At 45.0% G+C, this 22,976-nt stretch overlaps 1 protein-coding gene across 1 annotated transcript in view; it reads left to right on the plus strand.

Annotated features, from left to right (window-relative positions):
* Positions 1-16: 16 nt before the first annotated feature.
* The window catches only part of LOC127028493 (polycomb group RING finger protein 3-like), a 52,342-nt gene continuing 29,382 nt past the window's right edge, over positions 17-22,976 (plus strand). Inside the window, exons 1-4 of the mRNA XM_050914256.1 lie at positions 17-137; positions 6,520-6,616; positions 9,285-9,340; positions 22,538-22,648. Of these exons, the coding sequence (XP_050770213.1) occupies positions 29-137; positions 6,520-6,616; positions 9,285-9,340; positions 22,538-22,648 (373 nt within the window). The 5' untranslated portion in view covers positions 17-28. The remainder of the gene's footprint in view (positions 138-6,519; positions 6,617-9,284; positions 9,341-22,537; positions 22,649-22,976) is intronic.

The raw sequence follows: 22,976 nt of genomic DNA on the forward strand, positions 1-22,976 counted from the left end.
TTTTTTTTTTTTTTTACAGATACCAAAGATGATGACTAGAAAGATTAAGCTTTGGGACATTAATGTCCATATAACCTGTCATTTATGTAACGGATACCTGATTGATGCCACCACTGTAACAGAATGCTTACATACTTGTAAGTAGGAATATAATGCTGTGAGTAAGCTAAAATTGTTTTTTTACTTGATGTGCTAGATGTTTTAACAGTTTTAGTTGAAGTTTAAAGTTTTACTGTGTTTCAGCCAGAATAATGCAAGCTTTGCTATGCACTTATAATTTTTCAACAAAAATATATTGTTTTGTGAGACAAATAAGGAGAACAAACTTGAAACCATATATAGTAAATGGTAATGTATATGTTTAGGAATGTAGTTTTTCTGCTGAATATTAGAAGAAATGTGGCATGCTTTACAGAGATGATATGATGTTTCAGATTTGCCAGAAATAATTTTTTCCACTACATTTGATTTCTAGATGCTGTTCATCAGCTTTAATGTATTTGCTTTTCTTGGTTTTCTTCCCATTCCTTTTTGTAGCTCATTCTTGAGTCCCTTCTCCATGTGCTCCAAATCTCAAGTTCCTTGGTGTTCTGTTTGGAGTAAAGCATTTAGAACCCTAATCTAGGCTTTTGCTTTGTTTGTCCCAAATTCTGTAACGCTGCCGTTAACTATTAAAATTAGTCTTGCTAGAGGGTCACTTTTTCATTGTTCTAAAATGTATTTATTTATTTATTTGTAACCCTGAAACATGTACTGCAAGCAGGTGTGATCAGTTCACATAGGCCATGCCATTTCTCAGGAATGCATTTTTAGAGCAAACCTATGGGGTGTCTTGTGGAATGTCCCTTAATATAAATTTATGTTTTCGGAAATTTTTGTTGCTTTTGGTTTCATCCTTAGACTTATGGTATTAATTCTGAGGGGAGACATAGCCTCATATTATGGGTGGAAGGGTAGGGAGCAGCTTTTTAAAGAACAGCTATAGGGAAAGTGAGTTTTCCCACTTTGTTTCTTCATTTGTACCTTTTTAGTTTGTCTGTGACAAACTGAGCTGACCTGTGCTGAGTTTAGTTTAGGAGAGGTTGGGATCTCCTTATTCAAAACTGGAGGATCTACTGATGGCAAGTGAGAAGTTAGTGGTTTTAGAAGATGGGTTTGGTTCTTCTGTTTACTTGGTTCAAACAGGTTATGGCCTCACCCTTGCAACTGGATCTGCTAGTATATACCACTGGAGCAGACTGTAATGCAAGATCTAGGCTTAGTGGGCAAAATTACTAGGATTGGTCCAATAATAACCTCTACCAGCAACAGTAATTTCATCTTAAATATGTAAATACAATATATAAGCAAAGCAAATGTAATGACTTTTTTGGCTTTAACTGGTGTTTATTCAAATATACCATCATGTCTGAGAGGTAGATGGCACTACAGCTACAGTTATCTTGCCTTATACCATAAGGGCTGTTGTAGGGCTGCCTAAGATTAAAGGAATCACTGTTTAAGGAAAAGATGTTTAACCTTTTCTAATAATAAAAAAAATATATATAATTTAGGTAACTTGAGCTTTTTTAATTTCTGAAGTTTGAGCTGGAGTTCGTTTAGAACTTCAGGTCAGGAAAACACTTAATACTGTAATGTATTATTAGTGAAAAAACAGTAGTACTGGTTAAAATGAGGGAATTGTTTTTCTTTGAATCAAATATATGGTTGTGTATAGACTTAGAAACAGTTCCAAAAGCATGCTGCTCTGTAGTATCCATTTTAACAGTTTTTATCTGTATACTAAAGACCTTTCCTCATTTAATTTTCTGATTGAAGTCTAATTGTAGTGTATTTTGTGAAAGTGAAAAGTTAAATTGAATTTGAATAAAATGATTCAAAGCATCTGGCTTGAGGAAAAAGAAATTACTCTTTTGCCAAAGGTTTATTATCATAACGCATTTTTCTTCTACATGCATCCATGATAAACAGCAAATAGGCTATGTATATTAATGGCATGCAGGGTCCGTAACATCCTTTGTGAAAGCTGAACAGTACAAGTAAATATGCTACTGACCTATTTGAAATGCTGTTCTAGTAACTTTGGGAATGGGAGTGTGTTCCAAATTTAAGCATGTTTTGTTAGGAAGACTCCAACTAGATATAATTTTCTTACCATAGCTACAATGCATCATTTCTCTGAATTGAGAACAGTAATGAAAAATGTTCATTAAAAATGTTCTCTTCTCCAGGCTGAACAACCCCAACTCTCTCAGCCTTTCCTCATAGGAGAGGTGATCCAGCCCTCTGATCATTTTCGTGCCCCTCCTCTGGACTCGCTCTAACAGGTCCATGTCTTTCTTGTTCTGGGGACCCCAGAGCTGGACACAGTACTCCAGGTGGGGTCTCATGAGAGCGGAGTAGAGGGGGAGAATCAGCTCCCTCGACCTGCTGGCCACACTTCTTTTGATGCAGCCCAGGATACGATTGGCTTTCTGAGCTGCAAATGTGCATTGCCGGCTCATGTCCAATTTTTCATCCACCAGTATCTCCAAGTCCTTCTCTGCAGGGCTGCTCTCAATCCATTCATCATCCAGCCTGTACTGATGTTGGGGATTGCCTTGATACAGGTATAGGACCTTGCACTTGGCCTTGTTGAACTTCATGAGGTTCGCAGGGGTCCACTCCTCAAGCCTGTCAAGGTCCCTCTGGATGGCATCCCTTCCCTCTAGTGATTCAACTGCACCACTCAGCTTGGTGTCATCTGCAAACTTGCTGAGGGTGCACTCAATCCCACTGTCTATGTCATTGATGAAGATATTAAATAGTATCGGTCCCAGTACAGACCCTTGAGGGATACCACTCATTACTGGTTTCCACTTGGACATTGAGCTGTTGACTAGAACTCTTCGGACGCGGCCATCCAGCCAGTTTCTTATCCACCTAACAGTCCATCCGTCAAACCCATATCTCTCCAATTTCGAGGCAAGAATGTTGTGGGGGACCATATCAAAGGCCTTACAGAAGTCCAGGTAGATGACATCCGTAGCTCTTCCCTTGTCCACTGATGCAGTCACTCCATCGTAGAAGGCCACTAGATTAGTCAGGCATGATTTGCCCTTGCTGAAGCCATGTTGGCTGTCTCTAATCACCTCTCTGTCCCCCATATGATTCGACATGTCTTCCAGGAGGATCTGTTCCATGATACTACTGGGCACGGAGGTTAGGCTGACTGGTCGGTAGTTCCCAGGGTCCTCATTTTTACCCTTTTTAAAAATGGGCGTGATGTTTCCCTTTTTCTAGTCACTGGGGACTTTGCCTGACTGCCATGACTTTTCAAATATGATGGAGAGTGGCTTGGCAACTACATCAGCCAATTCCCTCAGGACCCTGGGATGCATCTGGTCGGGTCCCATGGACTTGTGCACGTTCAGGTTCCTCGGGTGGTCTCAAACCTGAACTTCTCCTACGACAGGAAGGACTTTATTCCCCCAGTCCCTGCCTTGAGGTTCAGGGGCTTGAGAGATGTGGGAAGAGAGATTACCATTGAAAACTGAGGCAAAATAATTGTTGAGTACCTAAGCCTTCTCCATGTCGGTTGTCACTAGTTCCCCGTCTTATTTATCGGGGGGGGTACATTTTCTTTAATCTTCCTTTTCTGGCCAACATACCTGTAGAAGTCCTTTTTATTATTCTTCGCATCCCTTGCCAAATTCAGCTCCAACTGCGCCTTAGCTTTCCTGATCCCATCCCTATGTATCTGGGCAGCATCCCTATATTCTTCCCAGGATACATGTCCCTGGTTCCACTGCCTATGCATTTCCTTCTTACACTTTAGTTTGACCAGGAGGTCCTTACTCAGCCATGCCGGTCTCCTGCCTTCCTTGCCCGATTTCTTACACATGGAAATCGATAGTTCTTGTGCTCTAAGAAAAATGTCCTTAAGGAGCTGCCAGCTCTGTTCAGTTCCTTTGTCCCTGAGGGCATCTTCCCAGAGGGTCCCATCCACTAATTCCTTAAACAACTGAAAGTTTGCTCTCCTAAAATTCAGGGTCCTGACTCCACTCTTCACCTGGCCCATAGCTCTCAAGATTGTGAATCCCACCCAGGGCATGATCACTGCAGCCCAGGCTGCCAGCAGTCTTGACCTCTCCAATTAGTTCATCTGTGTTGGTGAGCAACAGGTCCAGTAACCCTTCTCCTCTGGTTGGGCTGTCTATCACCTGGATTAAGAAATTATCCTCGATGCACACCAAGAGTCTCCTGGACTGCTTACACCTTGCTGTGCTGCTTTTCCAGCATATGTCAGGGTGATTGAAGTCTCCCAGCAGGATCAGAGCCTGTGATTGTGATGTTTCCTGTAGTCAAAGTAAGAACGCTTGATCCATAGGCTCCCCTTGATCGGGTGGCCTGTAGGAAACACCAGCCACAAGGTTTCCTTTGTTGGCTTGGCCCCTAATTTTTACCCATAAGCTCTTAACCTGTTCATTGCTGTTTTTCAAAGACAGCTCTGTGCAGTCAGTCCATTTTTTTTACAAAGAGGGCACCCCTCCTACCTCTCCTTCCTTGCCTGTCCCTTCTGAACAGTTTATAGCCATCGATTGCAGCACTCCAGTCATGCGATCCGTCCCACCATGTTTCAGTGAGAAGATCATAGCTTTCTAGCTGCACAGTGGCTTCCAGCTCCTCCTCTTTGTTACCCATGCTGCGTGCATTGGTATAGAGGCACTTCAGCTGGACTATCAGCCTTGTCACCTTTTTAGAGGAACATGCCCTAATTCCTTTGAGGCTTTTCATAGGTGTTCCCCTGTTGGTTCCTAATACATCAGCAGCCCCTGGCTCTTGTCTGTTGCTCAGAACTCCATCCCCTTCCCCTGCTAAATCTAGTTTAAAGCCCTCCTTATAAGTCTGGCCAGCTTGTTGGTGAAGACCCTCTTGCCCCACTTGGTCAGGTGAATCCCATCAGCTCCCAACAGACCCAGCTTCTCAAAGGTAGATCCATGATCATAGAAGCCAAAACCTTGAGCATGGCACCAGCCACACAGCCAGGCATTCACCTGTTCAATTCGTCTTCTTCTTCCTGAACCCCTTCCTCTGACTGGGAGGATAGAGGAGAACACCACCTGTGCTCCAGATCCTTTTAACATTGCTCCGAGGGACATATAGTCTCTTTTGATGGTTCTAAGTTGCCTCGTCGCAGTATCATTGGACCCTACGTGGAAAAGTAGGAGCAGATGATAATCTGTAGGGTTCACCAGGCTCAGCAGCCTCTCAGTGACATCGCAGATGTGAGCTCCTGGTAGGCAGCAAACTTCTCTAGAGAAGTTGTCTGGATGGCAAATGGGTGCTTTGGTGCCTCTCAGTAAGGAATCTCCAATTACTAATATTTTATGTGCTTTTCTGGTGGCACTGGTTCTAATGTGGGTGGGTGGTTGGATCAACTTTGCATGGTCAGCTTTTCCTGGATCCTGTTCATTACTCATGTGCTCTTCATTCTCCAACCCCAGAACGTTGTCTCTGTTATGCAGGAGCACTTTAGGGGAAGGGGGAAGGTTCTTCCTTCTGCCCCGAGCAGAGACAAGGGTCCAGTCTCCTTCATCTTGTGAGTTTCTTGTGTCAGTCAGCTTGAGGTTGAATTCAGGCTTACCTTCCCCTTGCACAGCCTTAAGGCCGGGCTGTTGCTCAGCCTGGGACAGTGCACAATACCATGTATCAAATCTCCCGCTCACGTTCCCGGATACCATGCTGCCTGTTGAGCTCCTCTTGTAACATAGCTACTTGTTTGAGGAGTTCTTCTAGCTGGGCACACTTGCAGCTATGACATCCACCGCTGCCTTCAGGTGTTAGGGGGACTTCCAGGTGCTGCAGCTCCATGCAACCTGAGGTCTGGACAGCTATTTCAGTTCTTGGGAGGTCTGTTTGGGTGGAGACATCAGCATAGGTAGGCTGTAGTGCTTCTGTTTGGGTTTCAGCCTCAGCCTTGCAGTTGCAGTGAATGGACACCTTTTTCTTTCGGCAGGTCACAGTCTCCTTGTAGTTCTCAGAAAAATAATGGCCCACTTACTTATAGAATAGTAATTCTTTTGAAAGATGTCATCCTTCTAATTCTAATTCCCTGGAGACCTCAAGTTTCTGGGTAGGCTTGCACAGCCACCAGTTAGTTGGGGTGACCATCAGGGCTGCAGCCTAAGCCTGCAGGTGAGCAGAGCAGGCAGCAGCCCAACAACGGACAGAGTGCGCTGGTCTTTTCATGAAAACTGCCGACACCACTCCCAACTGATGCCACACTCTTGGTCGCTAGCACTCACTAGGTGCTGGTTATATGTGGCTTCCCGGGGTTTGAACTGGCCATGGGGACTGCCAGCACCGCCCAACTCTTGCCCGCCCCTCTCGCAAGACCTGTTGTCTGCCGGCCGATCCCTCCACAGGCACAATCCAAGGGTGTCAGAAACCCACTCAGATACCCCCGGCAACCTCACAAGTTTCTTCAAACTACATCTTGTTTTATTTCTTTTTAATTATTAATGTTCTTGTTATTAGTCTGTAGAAGCTGCTTGGTGAAGTATTTGGAGGAAAACAACACCTGTCCAACATGTCGGATTGTTATACACCAGAGCCATCCATTACAGTATATCGGGTAAGTGTGCAGTATGAAAGGAAAAGCACAACTAGTTACTCTCTAGGCTGTACAAACCTCTCAAATACAGTACAATTTCTCTCTACATTTTTTTATTTGCTTATCAATATTTTAAATATATATAAAGAAGCTTGATTAGAAGATAGAAGATTTATATAAAAGAGGTAAGGTATTGAATTCTGCTGTGAATTTGCAATTCTTTTGAAGCAAATCCTTTTCTCTTGAATCAGACAAACACAATACTTTATTGTTTAATTCCTGAGTGAAGTTTAATGAGATTTAGTTATTTCCTGTTTTGTATGCCTGGATCATAGAGGTTGCACATATGGAACATCTACATGAATTACACTTGTATTAAATCTTCAGAACAATGACTGGCAGTTGGACAGTGGTTTTCAGTGACTGAGAGGGTGTGTTCAAAGACTTTGCAAATACACAGCATTATTGTTGATTTAGTCTTTCAAAGAACTGTTTAGTTCATAGGTGCAGATGAGAAAGATGGTAGCAGAAAAGTTATAGTGGCTTCAACATCTTGAATGGAACAGTCTCTGAAAGATTTGTGCCTACTTCTTTCAGTTCCCATACAGGGCTCCCTTACTGTGTGACCTAAAATGAACGGGGTGCTGTATCATAATTTCCTTCTTTTTCAGTGTATTTTCTGTTTATTTGTACATTACCTTTCTTTTTCTTCAACAGTTTCCTCTCATTTTAAAAATTTCAAAGGTATCAGTCAAATGTTTATACCACCTGACTTGGCCAGATCTGCACTAGAGATTTGTACCATAGCAACTTTCATTGATAGAAATGTATTGAGACAGTATGTTCACAATAGCTGCTGCATGTTGTGTAGACTCTTGTCTACCTCCATGCAAAGTTTCTTTTCGTTTGTGGCACTGCTTCAAATGTGGACGTCTCAGTTCTAGTGCAGCTTTTGAAGAAGTGGCTATAGATAATGAATTTGATTCTTTCTCTACTTTCACTGAGAATTGTGCATGTCCTATAAAAACTTTCTGAATTGCTCAAAACTTGAGTCCCCTTCAGGAGTCAGAAATAAGATAGGTTTTTCTTATACCTTCCGAGAATGATGTAGAGACTGTACTAGAGTGTATTTTGAAATATGACAAAACAGTAATGACAAATCCATGCCAGTAGGCAAGAAGAAACAAATGGCACTTAAGACAACATGGTTGTCCTCTGTAAAGTTACAGGAATACATCCATGTATTGGTTCAGAAGCCTGTTTTCAATGCTAAGAGAGGCCTGGGAGCATAGCCTCAAATTGAGTAGTTAGAAGTGGATTTGACAGTTGTTTGTGGACACTGAATGCACAGTATTATGTCTTTTTAAAAATTGATCCCCTTCTTCAGTCTAGGTTCTTTGCTCTACTGCTTCGAAAAATGAAGATGCCCTCCTAGAGAAGTATTTTCCTGAGCTAGTTACAAAATACTGTCCCTTAAAGATCAAAACAGATAGCCTTTGTCCAACCTGCTTTTGGAAGTCTGTGGTTTCTTCAATAGAGAATTAATAGGGAGGAACTTTGTATTATGCCTTAGTTACAAGAATCTGTGATCTAATTCATCCCTATCCATCTGGGGAATAGGTAAAACAAACACATCTCATGTTTCATCATTAAGAATGCTGTTAAATTCTCACCTCTGCTTTCATGCTGGTGGCTAAAATAATTAATTTAGATTGAAAAGTTTTTGGAGATGTTCCTGCAATCTGTAAATGACATTTAAAAATCCTAACCTGAGAGTCAAAGCTGGAGTTTGGTATTGTAAATTCTTCTGGGGTTAATGCCCTGGTAGCAGCTGAGGCTGACATTTTAGCTTGTATTGGATTTTATTTATAGTTTGGAAGTCAGGGTAATGTTCTGGTCCTTTCAGGCAATGACTTGTTTTAGAGTAATTCAGGAAATGACAGCTTGTAGTTAAACTTTGGTTGAAAACATCAGTATTTAGAATCTTAACCAGTCCTGCTTCCCCACCATTTCCTTCCTTATGTGCTGGATCAGTCTGTCTTTTTTTGTTCCACCCTTGTTAGCTAGATGGAATTCTGAGCTACATGATGTTGCTCTCGGGTAAAATGCTGGATTATAAGAGCAAACGCAAATTTTCTTTCCTTTGTTCTCTTCTTTTTTTCCCCTATAGGTTTTTTTCCTCATGTTTTTTAAAAAGCCCAGTATGGTTAACTAAACAACCTACCAACACGAGAGATTAATTAAAAGGGATAAGAAACAGTCTAGTTTCTAGAAATAGAAAAGTGTCTAGTGTCTAGAAACAGAAAATTAAAAAATGCTTTTGTCAAAATTGTCAAGGAATTTTGAGAGTTATGTTACTGATACACATGCAAGTATATGGCATCTCTCACAGGATGCCATCCTTTGCATCATAAAGATCATCCTTCCTAGCATCCTTCCTAGCATTTCTGTTAAACCTTTTTCAGTTTAACTTTTGTCAGTTCTTGTCTTAGCCTGAACCTTATCTGCATTCCTTTCTTGTTACTGTTATCTCATGTTTGATATTTCAGTTATCCAAGATAAATGTTTTTATTTCTTACAAGACTTTAGAGGTTTGTAGAGTTGATTTAATACTGAATCTCTTTAAGAGAAATGTTTTGAATCAAGATGGCTAATTTAAACCTTCAATTTTTCTTTTTCTTCCTGCTAGTCATGATAGAACAATGCAAGATATTGTTTACAAACTTGTGCCAGGCCTCCAAGAAGGTAAGTTTTCTGGTATGACCTATTTTTACTGAATGTTAGATTTACACATAGTTCCTTTACATTAACGAAAGGAGGAAGTGAGGAAAATGTTCATGGGGGGATGAAAAATACCGTCTTCACTTGTTCCAGTTCTAGCACTACTTTTCCTCTATACTTCAGTGCTTTTTTTAATTTTAGACTTGTACTAGCAGTGTTACTGAAAAAACTTCAGAAATGAAAATACTGGTGTTATTTCAGGGAAAAGTAACATTATGTAAACCTAAATAGCTCTACAACTTTTTCATGTTGGCATTCTATAAATTGCATACATTCTTCTTTCATAAACTATGTACATATTCATGTCTTTTTTGACAGCTTTGCAGAGTTCTCAGAGGTAGAATACTAATATAGCATAACTTTTAGTTTCAGTGAATTTTTCTTCTCCTAAGATGTACTTAAATCCTTTGCTAGCAGGTACCTTTGCATTTGTGTTCTTATAATCTACTTTGATAATGAATCTGTTGAACTAAAGGAATGCTTTATAGTAATTGTTCAGTATTATTTTTCAGTGGTGTGTTGCTACTTTTATTTAAGTAGAATATTTCAATCCAATTAAGCTGTCAAGTGAGGACATTATCAGACATTTATAAGCAAGTTTAGTGTTGTGGTTTAACCCCAGTCAGCAGCCAAGCACCACACAGCTGCTCCCTCACTCCCCGTCCCCTCCCCCTGCTCCCGGTGCGATGGGGAGGAGAATCGGGAAAGAAGGCAGAACTCGTGGGTTGAGATAAGAACAGTTTAATAACTAAAGTAATATAATATAATAATATAATAATATATATAATAATAATAATAATAGTAATGAAAAGGAATATAACAAAATAAAAGGGGGGGGGGGAAGGAGAAAAAAAACAGTGATGCACAGTGCAATTGCTCACCACCCGCTGACCGATGCCCCAGCAGTGATCCGCCCCTCCCGGCCAACACCCCCCTGTTTATATACTGGGCATGACATTCCATGGTATGGAATATCCCTTTGGCTAGTTCAGGTCAGCTGCCCCGGCTATGCTCCCTCCCAGCTTCTTGCACACCTGCTTGCTGGCAGAGCATGGAAAATGGAAAAGTCCTTGGCTTAAGATAAGCGCTACTTAGCAACAACTAAAACATCAGAGTGTTATCAACATCATTCTCACACCAAATCCAAAACACAGCACTGTACCAGCTACTAAGAAGAGAGTTAACTCTGTCCTAGCCGAAACCAGGACAATATCCACCCCTTATTCTATACCATTTATGTCATGCCCAGATCCCACACTTTCTGATACATTTCCAATTAATCACCACCACTTTTCCTGTCTTTTAATATATACAAACAGATATCATTCCTGTGGTCTATGGGCCATCTCTACCAAATGTCTGTTGAGTTCATTCAGTCCATGACTTTGGGCTCCATCTATCGTAACAGTCTGTCTGGGCAGGAGGGATGGTGCAAAGTCTGCTCAGTCGGCAGAACAGGATTGGGCTTTGGTGTGATGTGGCAGGCAGGTGACATTGGGCGCAGCAGAAGGATGGTGTGTAGTGTTGGATTGTTGCATGCTGAAGTCAGTCCTGGTTCCATCACTACTGCACTTCACTCAGTTTTGTCAAAGTTCATGCTTCATTAATCTAAGTAATTCTTACTGTAATACCATTAATATAGCATATAACAATTATAATAATGATGACATACAGTGGCAAGATTATATAGCAATTAATATCATACAATTTAATTCATTGGCTGTTCTCACCTAAAATCAAATCCCCTTGAGGCACTGTAGTGGGTTGACCCTGGCCGGATGCCAGGTGCCCACCAAAGCCGCTCTATCACTCCCCCTCCTCTACTGGACAGGGGGAGAAAATAAAACGAAAGGCTCATAGGTTGAGATAAGGGCAGTTTAATAAAGCAGAAGCAAAGGTCGTGCACGAAAGCAAAGGAAAACAAAAGATTTTATTCTCTACTTCCCATCAGCAGGCGATGTTCGGCCACTTCCCAGGAAGCAGGGTTTCAGTATGCGTAGTGGTTGCTCCGGAAGACAAACGTAAACAAACGAATGCCCCCCCTTCCTCCTCCTCCCCTAGCTTTTATACTAAGCAGATGTCATATGGTATGGAATATCCCTTTGGTCAGTTTGGGTCAGCTGTCCTGGCTATGTCCCCTCCCAAGATCTTGCCCATCCCCAGCCTACTGGTGAGGGGGGGGCAATGTTGGAGAGACAGCCTTGATGCTGTGGGAGCATTGCTCAGCAGTAGCCAAAACACTGGTGTGTTATCAACACTGTTCTAGCTACCAATACAGAGCACTATGAGGGCTGCTATGAGGAAAATTAACTCCATCTCAGCTAGACCCAATACAATCTCCACCCCTTATTCCATACCATTTCCGTCATGCTCAGGTCCCACATAATTTAATACACACATATACATATATCTTCTAACCATCTCATCGTATTTAATTCTCATTACTGAAATCCCTTCTTACCAACACTTATGACTTAAACTACATACTTAAACCATCTTTATACCCAACATACAGATTTACACATTCTCATTAACTACTGTCCCCTCTCCTTTAACAGAGAGATATTACTCTCCCATTCCATGGGCTTCTTGCACTCCTCCAGATGTTCACAAACAGGCTATGACTTGGGCCCCATCTGTCAAGATGGGTGTTCAGGACAGGAGAAGCAGTATGTTTGATTGTTGAGCACCAACACCGGCTTGGTTTGGGTCATCATTGCACTCGCCTGGTTCCTTGTGAAACTCACTCTTCATTGGTTCAGGTCATTCCTGCTACATTACTTCCTACAACATACAACTCACATCACAGATGATTTTTCCCCCAAGGTTAAATCTCCTTGAGGCACACACCAGGTCTCCCCATCCTTCCGCATTACCCACCAAGTACACCCAGGTCCTTGAGCAAAGACAATCCCATGAATGGGCTTGCCTTTTCCCATGGAAGGAGCAACCCACACCGCCTTCCCCAGCCACTTCCCCATGTGCACTACGGGGACCTTATCTCCTCCCACAGCATGTAAGGGTTTTGTTTGGGCAGGACCAGGACGGTTAGCAGATCCTCTGGTGTTAACCAGCCAAGTGGCTTCTGCTAAATTTGTATCCCAGTGCTTCCATGCCCCATTGCCCAATGCTCTCAACATAGTCTTTAACAGTCCATTATATCTCTCAATCTTTCCAGAGGCTTGTGGGTGATAGGGGATGTGATACACCCACTCAATGCCGTGTTTCTTTGCCCAGGAGTTTATGAGGTTATTCCAGAAATGAGTCCCATTATCTGACTCAATTCTTTCTGGGGTACCATGTCACCACAAAATTTGCCTTTCAAGGCCTAAGATGGTGTTTCGGGCAGTGGCATGGTTTACAGGGTATGTTTCCAGCCAACCAGTAGTTGCTTCCACCATGGTGACCATGTAGCGCTTGCCTTGGCGTGTTCGTGGCAGTGGTCCAATATAGTCAATTTGCCAGGCCTCGCCATATTGAAAACCCAGCCACCGCCCTCTGTTCCAGGGAGACTTTACTCGTGTGGCTCGCTTGATTGCAGCACATGTTTCACATTCATGAGTGACCTGTGTGATGGCCTCCATGGTTAGATCCACCCCTCGATCACAAGCCCATCTGTATGTTGCATCTCTCCCTAGATGTCCCAATGTTTCGTGGGCCCATCGAGCTACAAATAGCTCACCCTTACGCTCCCAGTCCAGGTCTACCTGAGATACTTCGATTTTGGCAGCCTTGTCTACCTGTTCATTGTTTCGATGTTCTTCAGTGGTGCGGCTTTTGGGCATGTGAGCATCTACATGACGTACCTTTAGAGCCATGTTTTCTACCCGGGCAGCAATGTCCTGCCATAATGCAGCAGCCCAGGTGGGTTTACCCCTGCGCTGCCAATTGGTCTTCTTCCACTGCTGCAGCCACCCCCATAGGGCATTAGCCACCCTCCAGGAGTCAGTAGAGAGATAGAGTACTGGCCACTTTTCTCGTTCAGCAATCTCGAGGGCTAGCTGGATGGCCTTCACTTCTGCAAACTGACTTGACTCACCTTCTCCTTCAGTGGCCTCAACGACTTGTCATGTGGGACTCCACACAGCAGCTTTCCACTTCCGATGGTTTCCTACCACACGACAGGATCCATCAGTAAACAAAGCATAATGCCTTTCATCTTCTGATAACTCATTATATGGTGGTGGTGCCTCTTGGGCACGAGCCACCTCCTCAGGCAATGCTCCAAAATCTCTGCCTTCTGGCCAGTCCATGGTCTCTTCCAGGATTCCTGGGTGGTTGGGTTTCCCCAGTCGAGCTCGTTGTGTGATCAACGCTACCCACTTACTCCATGTAGCGCTGGTTGCATGATGTGTAGAGGGGATGTTTCCTTTGAACATCCAGTGTAGCACGGGCAATCGTGGTGCCAAGAGGAGATATGCTTCTGTACCAACAATTTCTGAAGCGGCTCGAACCCCCTCATATGCTGCTAGTATCTCTTTTTCAGTCGGGGTGTAGTGGGCTTCTGATCCTCGATACCCCCGGCTCCAAAACCCTAATGGTCGACCTCAGATGTCTCCTGGTGTTTTCTGCCAGAGGCTCCAGGTGAGACCATGCTCCTTGGCTGCAGTGTAGAGTACATTTTGCACAGCTGGTCCTGTCCGGACAGGCCCAAGGGCTACCGCATGAGCTATCTCCTGTTTGATCTGCTCAAAGGCTTGCTGTTGCTCAAGGCCCCACTCAAAATAGTTCTTCTTTTGGGTTACTCGATAGAGAGGGCTCACAAGCTGTCTATAACCTGGAATATGCATTCTCCAGAATCCCACAAGGCCTAGGAAAGCTTGTGTTTCCTTCTTGTTAGCTGGTGGAGACATAGTTGCTATCTTGTTGACCACATCCATAGGCCCATGACGGCGTCCATCCTGCCATTTTACTCCCAAGAACTGAATCTCCTGCGCAGGTCCCTTGACCTTGCTTTTCTTTATGGCGAAACCAGCTTTCAGAAGAATCTGAATGACTCTTTTTCCCTTCTCAAACACTTCTTCTGCCTTGTTGCCCCACATGATGATGTCATCAATGTATTGTAGATGTTCAGGGGCATCACCCTGTTCCAGTGCAGTTTGGATTAGTCCATGACAAATGGTAGGGCTGTGCTTCCACCCCTGGGGCAGTCGATTCCAGGTGTATTGGACACCCCTCCACGTGAAAGCAAACTGTGGCCTGCACTCTGCTGCCAAAGGAATTGAAAAAAACGCATTGGCAATGATGTCAATTGTAGCATACCACTTGGCTGCCTTCAACTGCAGTTCATATTGGAGCTCTAACATGTCTGGTACAGCAGCACTCAGTGGTGGCATGACTTTGTTCAGGCCACGATAGTCTACTGTTAACCTCCACCCTCCGTCAGACTTTCGCACTGGCCATATGGGACTATTGAAAGGTGAGTGAGTCTTGCTGATCACTCCTTGGCTCTCCAGTTGATGAATCAGTTCATGGATGGGAGCCAAGGAGTCTTGGTTTGTGCGATATTGCCGCCAGTGCACCGTCCTGGTAGCAATTGGCACCTGCTGTTCTTCAACTCGCAGCAATCCCACAACGAAGGGATCTTCCGAGAGGCCAGGCAGGGTAGATAGCTGTTTGATCTTCTCTGTGTTCACGGTAGCTACACCAAAAACCCATTGGTACCCGTTTGGGTCCTTGAAGTACCCTCTCCTGAGGTAGTCTATGCCAAGGATACAAGGGGCCTCTGGGCCGGTCAGAATGGAGTGCTTTTCCCACTTGTCCCGTTAAGCTCACCTCAGCCTCCAATACAGACAATTCTTGGCATCCCCCTGTCACTCCAGAAATGCAGATGGGTTCTGTGCCCCTATACCCTCATGGCACCAGCGTACACTGTGCACCAGTGTCTACCAAAGCCCTATACTTCTGTGGGTCTGATGTGCCAGGCCGTCGAATCCACACAGTCCAGTACACCCGGTCATCCCTTTCCTCCTCCTGGCTGAAGGCAGGGACCCTCTATTCCTGTTCCTTGTCGGAGTATTCACTGTCTGACCCTTGCAGTGCCAGACCAGAAGTCCCCTCACCAGGATCAAGGGAGGTGATCTCAGTCTTTCTTCTATGTCTGGGAGATCGCCGATTGCCTTCTTGTGTCTCTACAGCAACTAAGCTGGCAGCCTTCTTGGGTGGCCCCTTCTTAACAGCTGTCTTCCCTCTCAGTTCACATACACGGGCTTCCAGCTTAAAGGTGGGTTCACCATCCCACTCCCTCATGTCCTCCCCCTGGTCATGCAGGAAGAACCAGAGTGCACCACGCAGCATGCGCCTGGGGCTCCCTTTCCCTCTGACCAGGGCAGGAGGGGACTGACTTCTTGGGGCGCCCCTGACAGCCAAGGCGCTGGCCCGTAGGGATGAGGAGGTACAGAGATTTTCTTCAAAGTTTTGGAGCCAAGAAGACACTTTCTCCACAGTTGGTGTATCCATATCCGGGCAATACATCGCTGCCAAGCTGTTAGAATATGATGCTGGGGCACTTTGAATCACCTTCCTCCACATGGCCCATGTGCACAGGACATCCTCTGGATCTCTGGAGACCTCATCATCGTCTAGATCACTGTAGATGACTTCCAGCACCGCTAATTCTCTCAGGTACTGGATGCCTTCATCTGCAGTAGTCCACTTTCCTGGGGAGTTCTCAAGCTCTTCCTTGAATGGATATCTTGCCCTCACACTTGAGAGGAGCCGTCTCCAGAGACTGCAAATTGCTGCCTCTTTTCCAATTCCTCTCTCAATCCCCCGGTTTCTAGCAAGAGATCCCAGCTGTTGGGCTTCCTTACCTTCCAGTTGCTGACTGTCAGCCCCACTATCCCAGCATTGGAGCAGCCAGGCAGCAATCCGCTCACCTGGCTGGCGGCTGTAATCTTTCCGCATGTCTCGAAGTTCTGATGAGGTCAGGGACCGGGTAGTTTCCGCTTCCTGTCTGAGTTCTCTCACTCCTTCCTCCCATTTCTTTGTCGAAGGACCGGCTTCTTGATCAAACCTTTCCTCTTCTTCCTCCTCCCTTACTAATCAAGGGTATGGACCCATTGACCACCTTGTCCACTGTTTCTTTTTCACTATGGGGGCAATTACTGTAGTTGTTGTTGTTGTTGTTTGGGTGCCTATCTATCTCAACCATGGTGTTCTCAGATGCAGTTTGGGTCCCTGCCTCAACCACAGTCCTCTGAGAGTACTGAACTGTGGCTCGATAGGCACAGGCCAGGCCCCAGTACAGTGCTAGAAGCTGTTGGTTTTCATTGGGGTAGGCAAGGCACCCTTCTATCAAGTGGCGCGTCAGTTTGCCATATTCCACAAAACCCATAATATGCTAATAGTATTAATTAATAGTATTAAATAGCTCACATAAGGGTGAACAAGGACCTCGGGAGCTTGCATAATAAAACCATCCACATCAATCCCAGGTAGGGAGAGGGAGATGTATTCCCTCATCCTGTCCACAAGATAGCTCCCGCAGCACAGCAAGGCCATCAATGCCAGGACAAAGCACATAGAGCCATTGTTTCTATTAACATGTTCCCAAGCTCAGCGAAATAAATAGATAAGCAGTGCAGCCAACAAACTCCATGACACGCACAAGAGCTTGCCACTTAATAACTACTATAGCTATAGCACGCTTAATACAAAACTGCCGTTGTCTTGCCCCACATTGGGCGCCAAAAAGGACTGTGGTGGGTTGACCCTGGCCGGATGCCAGGTGCCCACCAAAGCCGCTCTATCACTCCCCCTCCTCAATTGGACAGGGGGAGAAAATAAAACGAAAGGCTCGTAGGTCGAGATAAGGGCAGTTTAATAAAGCAGAAGCAAAGGTCGCGCACGAAAGCAAAGGAAAACAAAAGATTTTATTCTCTACTTCCCATCAGCAGGCGATGTTCGGCCACTTCCCAGGAAGCAGGGTTTCAGTATGCGTAGTGGTTGCTCCGGAAGACAAATGTAAACAAATGAATGCCCCCCCTTCCTCCTCCTCCCCCTAGCTTTTATACTGAGCAGATGTCATATGGTACGGAATATCCCTTTGGTCAGTTTGGGTCAGCTGTCCTGGTTCTGTCCCCTCCCAAGATCTTGCCCACCCCCAGCCTACTGGTGAGGGGGGGGCAATGTTGGAGAGACAGCCTTGATGCTGTGGGAGCATTGCTCAGCAGTAGCCAAAACACTGGTGTGTTATCAACACTGTTCTAGCTACCAATACAGAGCACTATGAGGGCTGCTATGAGGAAAATTAACTCCATCTCAGCTAGACCCAATACAGGCACACACCGGGCTTCCCTGTCCTTCTGCATCACCCACCAAGTGCACCCAGGTCCTTGAGCAAAAGCAATCCCACAAATGGGTTTGCTTTTGCCTGAGGCAGGAGTAACCCAAACTGTCTTTCCCTAGCATATTTTTTATGTGCACTACAGGAACTTTATCCCCTTCTACAGTACATAAAAGTTCTGATTGGGCAGGTCCAGCTCGATTGACAGATCCTCTAGTGTTGACTAACCAGGTGGCCTTTGCTAGATGTGTATCCCAATGTTCAAAGGTCCCACCACCCATTGCTCTCAATGTAGTCTTTAACAACCCATTGTATTGCTCGATTTTCCCAGAGGCTGGTGCATGATAGGGGATGTGATACACCCACTCAATGCCATGCTCTTTGGCCCAGGTGTCTATGAGGTTGTTTCGGAAATGAGTCCCATTGTCTGACTCAATTCTTTCTGGGGTACTGTGTCGCCATAAGACTTGCTTCTCAAGGCCCAGGATAGTGTTCCAGGCAGTGGCATGGGGCACGGGATATGTTTCCAGCCATCCGGTGGTTGCTTCCACCATTGTAAGCACATGGCGCTTGCCTTGACGGGTTTGTGGGAGTGTGATATAGTCAATCTGCCAGGCCTCCCCATATTTGTATTTCAGCCATCGTCCCCCATACCAAAGAGGCTTTAACTGCTTGGCTTGCTTGACTGCAGTGCATGTTTCACATTCATGGATGACCTGTGTGATAGTGTCCATGGTCAGGTCCACCCCTTGATCACAAGCCCATCTATATGTTGCATCTCTTCCCTGATGGCCTGAGGTGTCATGGGCCCACCGAGCCATAAATAATTCACCCTTATGCTGCCAATCCAGATCCACCTGAGCTACTTCAATCCTAGCAGCCTTGTCTACCTGTTGATTGTTTTGATGTTCTTCAGCGGCCCGGCTCTTGGGTACGTGGGCATCTACATGACGTACTTTCACAACCAGGTTCTCTAGCCAGGCAGCAATATCTTGCCATAGTGCAGCAGCCCAGATGGGTTTACCTCTGCGTTGCCAGTTACTCTGCTTCCATTGCTGCAACCACCCCCACAGAGCATTTGCTACCATCCGTGAGTCAGTATAGAGATAAAGTATTGGCCATTTTTCTCGTTCAGCAATGTCTAAAGCCAGCTGGATGGCTTTCACCTCTGCAAACTGACTCGATTCACCTTCTCCTTCTGCAGTTTCTGCAACTTGTCATATAGGATTCCATATAGCTGCCTTCCACAGCTGCCTTCTCCACCGGTCAAGGTGGAGAACTGTTCAATTGCCTCCATCTCCAAGGCAGCTATACCAAAGGCCCACCAGTACCCTTTTGGGTCCTTGAAATACCCTCTCCTGAGATAATCTATGCCAAGGATGCATGGAGCCTCTGGGCCAGTCACAATGGGGTGTTTTTGCCACTCATTCCCAGTTAGGCTTACTTCAGCCTCCAATACAGTTAGCTGTTGGGATCCCCCTGTCACCCCAGAAATACAAATAGCTTCTACCCCTTTATAGCTTGATGGCATTAGAGTACACTGTGCACCGGTGTCTACTAGGGCTTTATACTCCTGTGGATCTGATGTGCCAGGCCATCGAATCCACACAGTCCACTAAACCCGGTTGTCCTTCTCCTCCACCTGGCTGGAGGCAGGGCCCCTCTAGTCCTGGACATAGGATTCTCCACTCACTCTTTGTAAAAATGGATTAGAATTCCTTCTCATAGGATCAGGAGTAAGATCAGCCCTTCCACTCTGTCTGCCACACCACTCGCAGTGCTCACTGGAGGCTGTAGCAGCAATTTTCCTGGAAGAACCCTCATTTGTGATTGTTTTTCCTTGCAATTCCCGTACCCGTGCATCTAGGACCGAGGTAGGTTTTCCATCCCACTTCCTCATATCCTCTCCGTGCTCACACAGGTAAGACCACAGGGTGCCCCGTGATGTGTACCTTCTATCGCCTCTCTCTTGAGCAGAGGGATGCTTATTCCTAATAGCTGAGATATTGGTCTGTGCAGGTGGGAGGCAGAACTTATCCTCAAATCGCTGGAACTCTTGGGACCATTTCTCGGCTAGTATGTCTGTCAGTTTCTCCACAGCCGAGATGAGGGAGGAAGTGAGACTTTCTTCATATTGCTGGAGTCAGCGAGCCAATTCATCCACTGTTGGTCCCTCTTCGTCTTTCCAGTCCATTACTGCCAATGCATTGGCATACGACCATGGTGCACTCTGTGTAAACTTCCGCCACATGGGTTGTGTGCAGTGGACTTCATCTGGATCTGTGGGTAACTGTGCATCGTCCGGGTCATAATAAACCATCTCCCGCACAGCTAATTCCCTCAGGTACTGGATACCTCTCTCCATGGTGGTCCACTTGCCTGGGTGACATACAACATCTTCCTTGAAGGGGTACCTTTCCCTCACGCCTGACAGGAGTCGCCTCCAGAGGCTGAGGGCTTGTGTCTTTTTTCCAATCGCCTTGTCAATGCCCCCTTCCCTAGAAAGGGATCCCAGCTGCTTGGCTTCCTTACACTCGAATTCCAAGCTACTTGCCCCGTTATCCCAGCATCGGAGCAGCCAGGTGATAATGTGCTCACCTGGACAACGGCTGAAATCTTTTCACATATCTCGCAGCTCACTCAGGGATAGGGACTGGGTGATTATCTCCGGTTCTGCCTCTTCCTCCTGTTCTCGTGATGACCCTGGTTCACCTTCATCCTTCGCTAAGCGAGCTGTCTTTTTTTGAGTATTTCTTCTTCTGTACAGGGGCAACTGATACTGGCATGGGTTGGTTCTCTGGTTCAGCTGCAGTGCCTGTCACAGGCGTTGCAGTAACCGTAGTGCCTGTTGCTGGGGTCAGAGGGGCTGCAGTGTCTGTTGCTGGGGTCGGCGTGGTTGCAGTGCCTGTCACTGGGGCTGGAGGGGCTGCGGTGCCTGTTGCTGGGGCTGGAGGGGCTGCAGTGGCTCTTGCCGGGGTTGAAGTGGCTGCAGGGGCTGTCATTTTGTTGTCAGATCCAGAGAACTTCACTTTCCCTCGAGGGCACTGAATAGTGTTGAACAGGGCTCGGTAGGCATGGGCCAGGCCCCAGCACTTTGCAGTGATTTGTGTCTCCCTGGAATTGTTGGGGTGACAGCATACTTTTGCCAAATGTTCTCCTAGTTTTTCAGGATTCTGCACTTGTTCAAGGGTGAAGTTCCAAAACACTGGAGGTGCCTGCTGTCCTAGGCATTTGCCTATGCTACCCCACACACCCTGCCACTCATAACTCTCCAGCCTTGGGGCAGATCTCTGGTGGATCCTCTTAAATAGGTGTTTAACCCTGAACAAGACCTGAACCACATTCAGGAACAAGCTGGTTCCTAGCAATAGGACCATGTTAGTTTCAACATTCCAAGGATATTCAAAATTTTCAAAATTCTCAAACACTGCTGTAATTAGCCTGGAGGAGGAGGGGAAGGTGAAGGAAGGTGTCTCCCCCATAGATTGGCTCTCCGAGGAGAAAAGGTAAAGGGTGTAATTATTAACAGTTTGTGCTAGATAGCTCCCGAAGTACGGAGATAACGGCAATGCTGAGTACAAATACCGGATTAGTCCCACAACTGATAATTTTATCGTACCACAAACCAGTGTTACATAGTACAGCAAAGCGAAAACCTTAATCCACCTCACCTTATGGGTGATAAGCAGCAGCACAGGGACTACATACGGCAAGTGAGGTGATACATAACACACCTCTAAGAACGAGCGCCACAACTCTAAGAGCCAATAAACCAACATTGTGACCAGCGACTACTAAACTAATAAAATGAATGCTTATAACAAATTCATTTTAATATGCTCTGGTCAGATCTGTCATTATCTCAACCCTTTACGCCCCACGTTGGGCGCCAAAAAGGACTGTCATGAGTTAACCCCAGTCAGCAGCCAAGCACCACACAGCCGCTCCCTCGCTCCCCCCCATCCCCCGCTCCCGTTGGGATGGGGAGGAGAATCAGGAAAGAAGGCAGAACTTATGGGTTGAGATAAGAACAGTTTAATAACTAAAGTAAAATATAATACTAACAATAATAATAATGAAATATAATAAACATAATAATAGTAATGAAAAGGAATATAACAAAAAAAAAGGGGGGGAAACAGTGATGCACAATGCAATTGCTCACCACCCGCTGACCGATGCCAGAGCAGCGATCCGACCCTCCTGGCCAACTCCCCCCTGTTTATATACTGGGCATGACATTCCATGGTATGGAATACCCCTTTGGCTAGTTCAGGTCAGCTGCCCCAGCTATGCTCCCTCCCAGCTTCTTGCACACCTGCTTGCTGGCAGAGCATGGGAAACTGAAAAGTCCTTGGCTTAAGATAAGTGCTACTTAGCAACAACTAAAACATCAGTGTGTTATCAACATCATTCTCACACTAAATCCAAAACACAGCACTGTACCAGCTACTAAGAAGAGAGTTAACTCTGTCCCAGCCGAAACCAGGACATTTAGGTAAAGAGATTATTTTAAAATTGTTTCTAGGATATTGAAAATCAGAAATACGGATAAAAATTCAAAACCAATATTTTTACAGAAATATTGAAGGGGGAAAACACAAAGTATGGTATAGTATTTAAAATTTATTTTATATGCAATAACAGAATGGTGTAATAATAGCTCTGCAAATGACTTGGTAGTATTCTGCCTCTCGAGAATAAGATCTGGGGTAACTCGATTATGGCAGCAAGAGTAGAGAAGTAGCAAAAAGGGCTAATACCAATTCCTGCCTGACAAGCTTCTTTTACAGAACAGAGGAGTGTTTTGGAATACCTTGATAAATATTGTGCTAGAACATTATTGCGTAACTAATATTTACAATTTTAAACAGCGGAAATGAAAAAGCAGAGAGAATTCTATCACAAACTGGGTATGGAAGTACCAGGGGACATCAAAGGGGAGACATGCTCTGCAAAGCAACATCTAGATTCACATCGCGATGGTAAATGGTCTTATGTTTATTCTGTCTTGGGGTGGGGGCGCAGACTGCCATTAAGCTGCTGAAAGGATCTGTCAGAGGTAGGTGTCTAGCTAATATTTATTAGCACTCGTAATTCTTGTATAATATTGTACAAGGTTTGCTTGTGCTTATATATTGGACTATATACAAGAACTCACCACTTTGAACTCACCGTCTAAGTGCAGTATTGTTTTGCATCACACTTGTTTATAGAATGTGTTCTTTTAGCTGGCTGTAATGTGTTCCTGGTGAAGATCTTCAGTAGTATCTATGTGGGAACTCTATGATAAGAAAAGGTTACTTTTTATCC

This window comes from Gymnogyps californianus, unplaced genomic scaffold (assembly GCF_018139145.2).
Source record: "Gymnogyps californianus isolate 813 unplaced genomic scaffold, ASM1813914v2 HiC_scaffold_33, whole genome shotgun sequence".
NCBI lineage: Eukaryota > Metazoa > Chordata > Aves > Accipitriformes > Cathartidae > Gymnogyps > Gymnogyps californianus.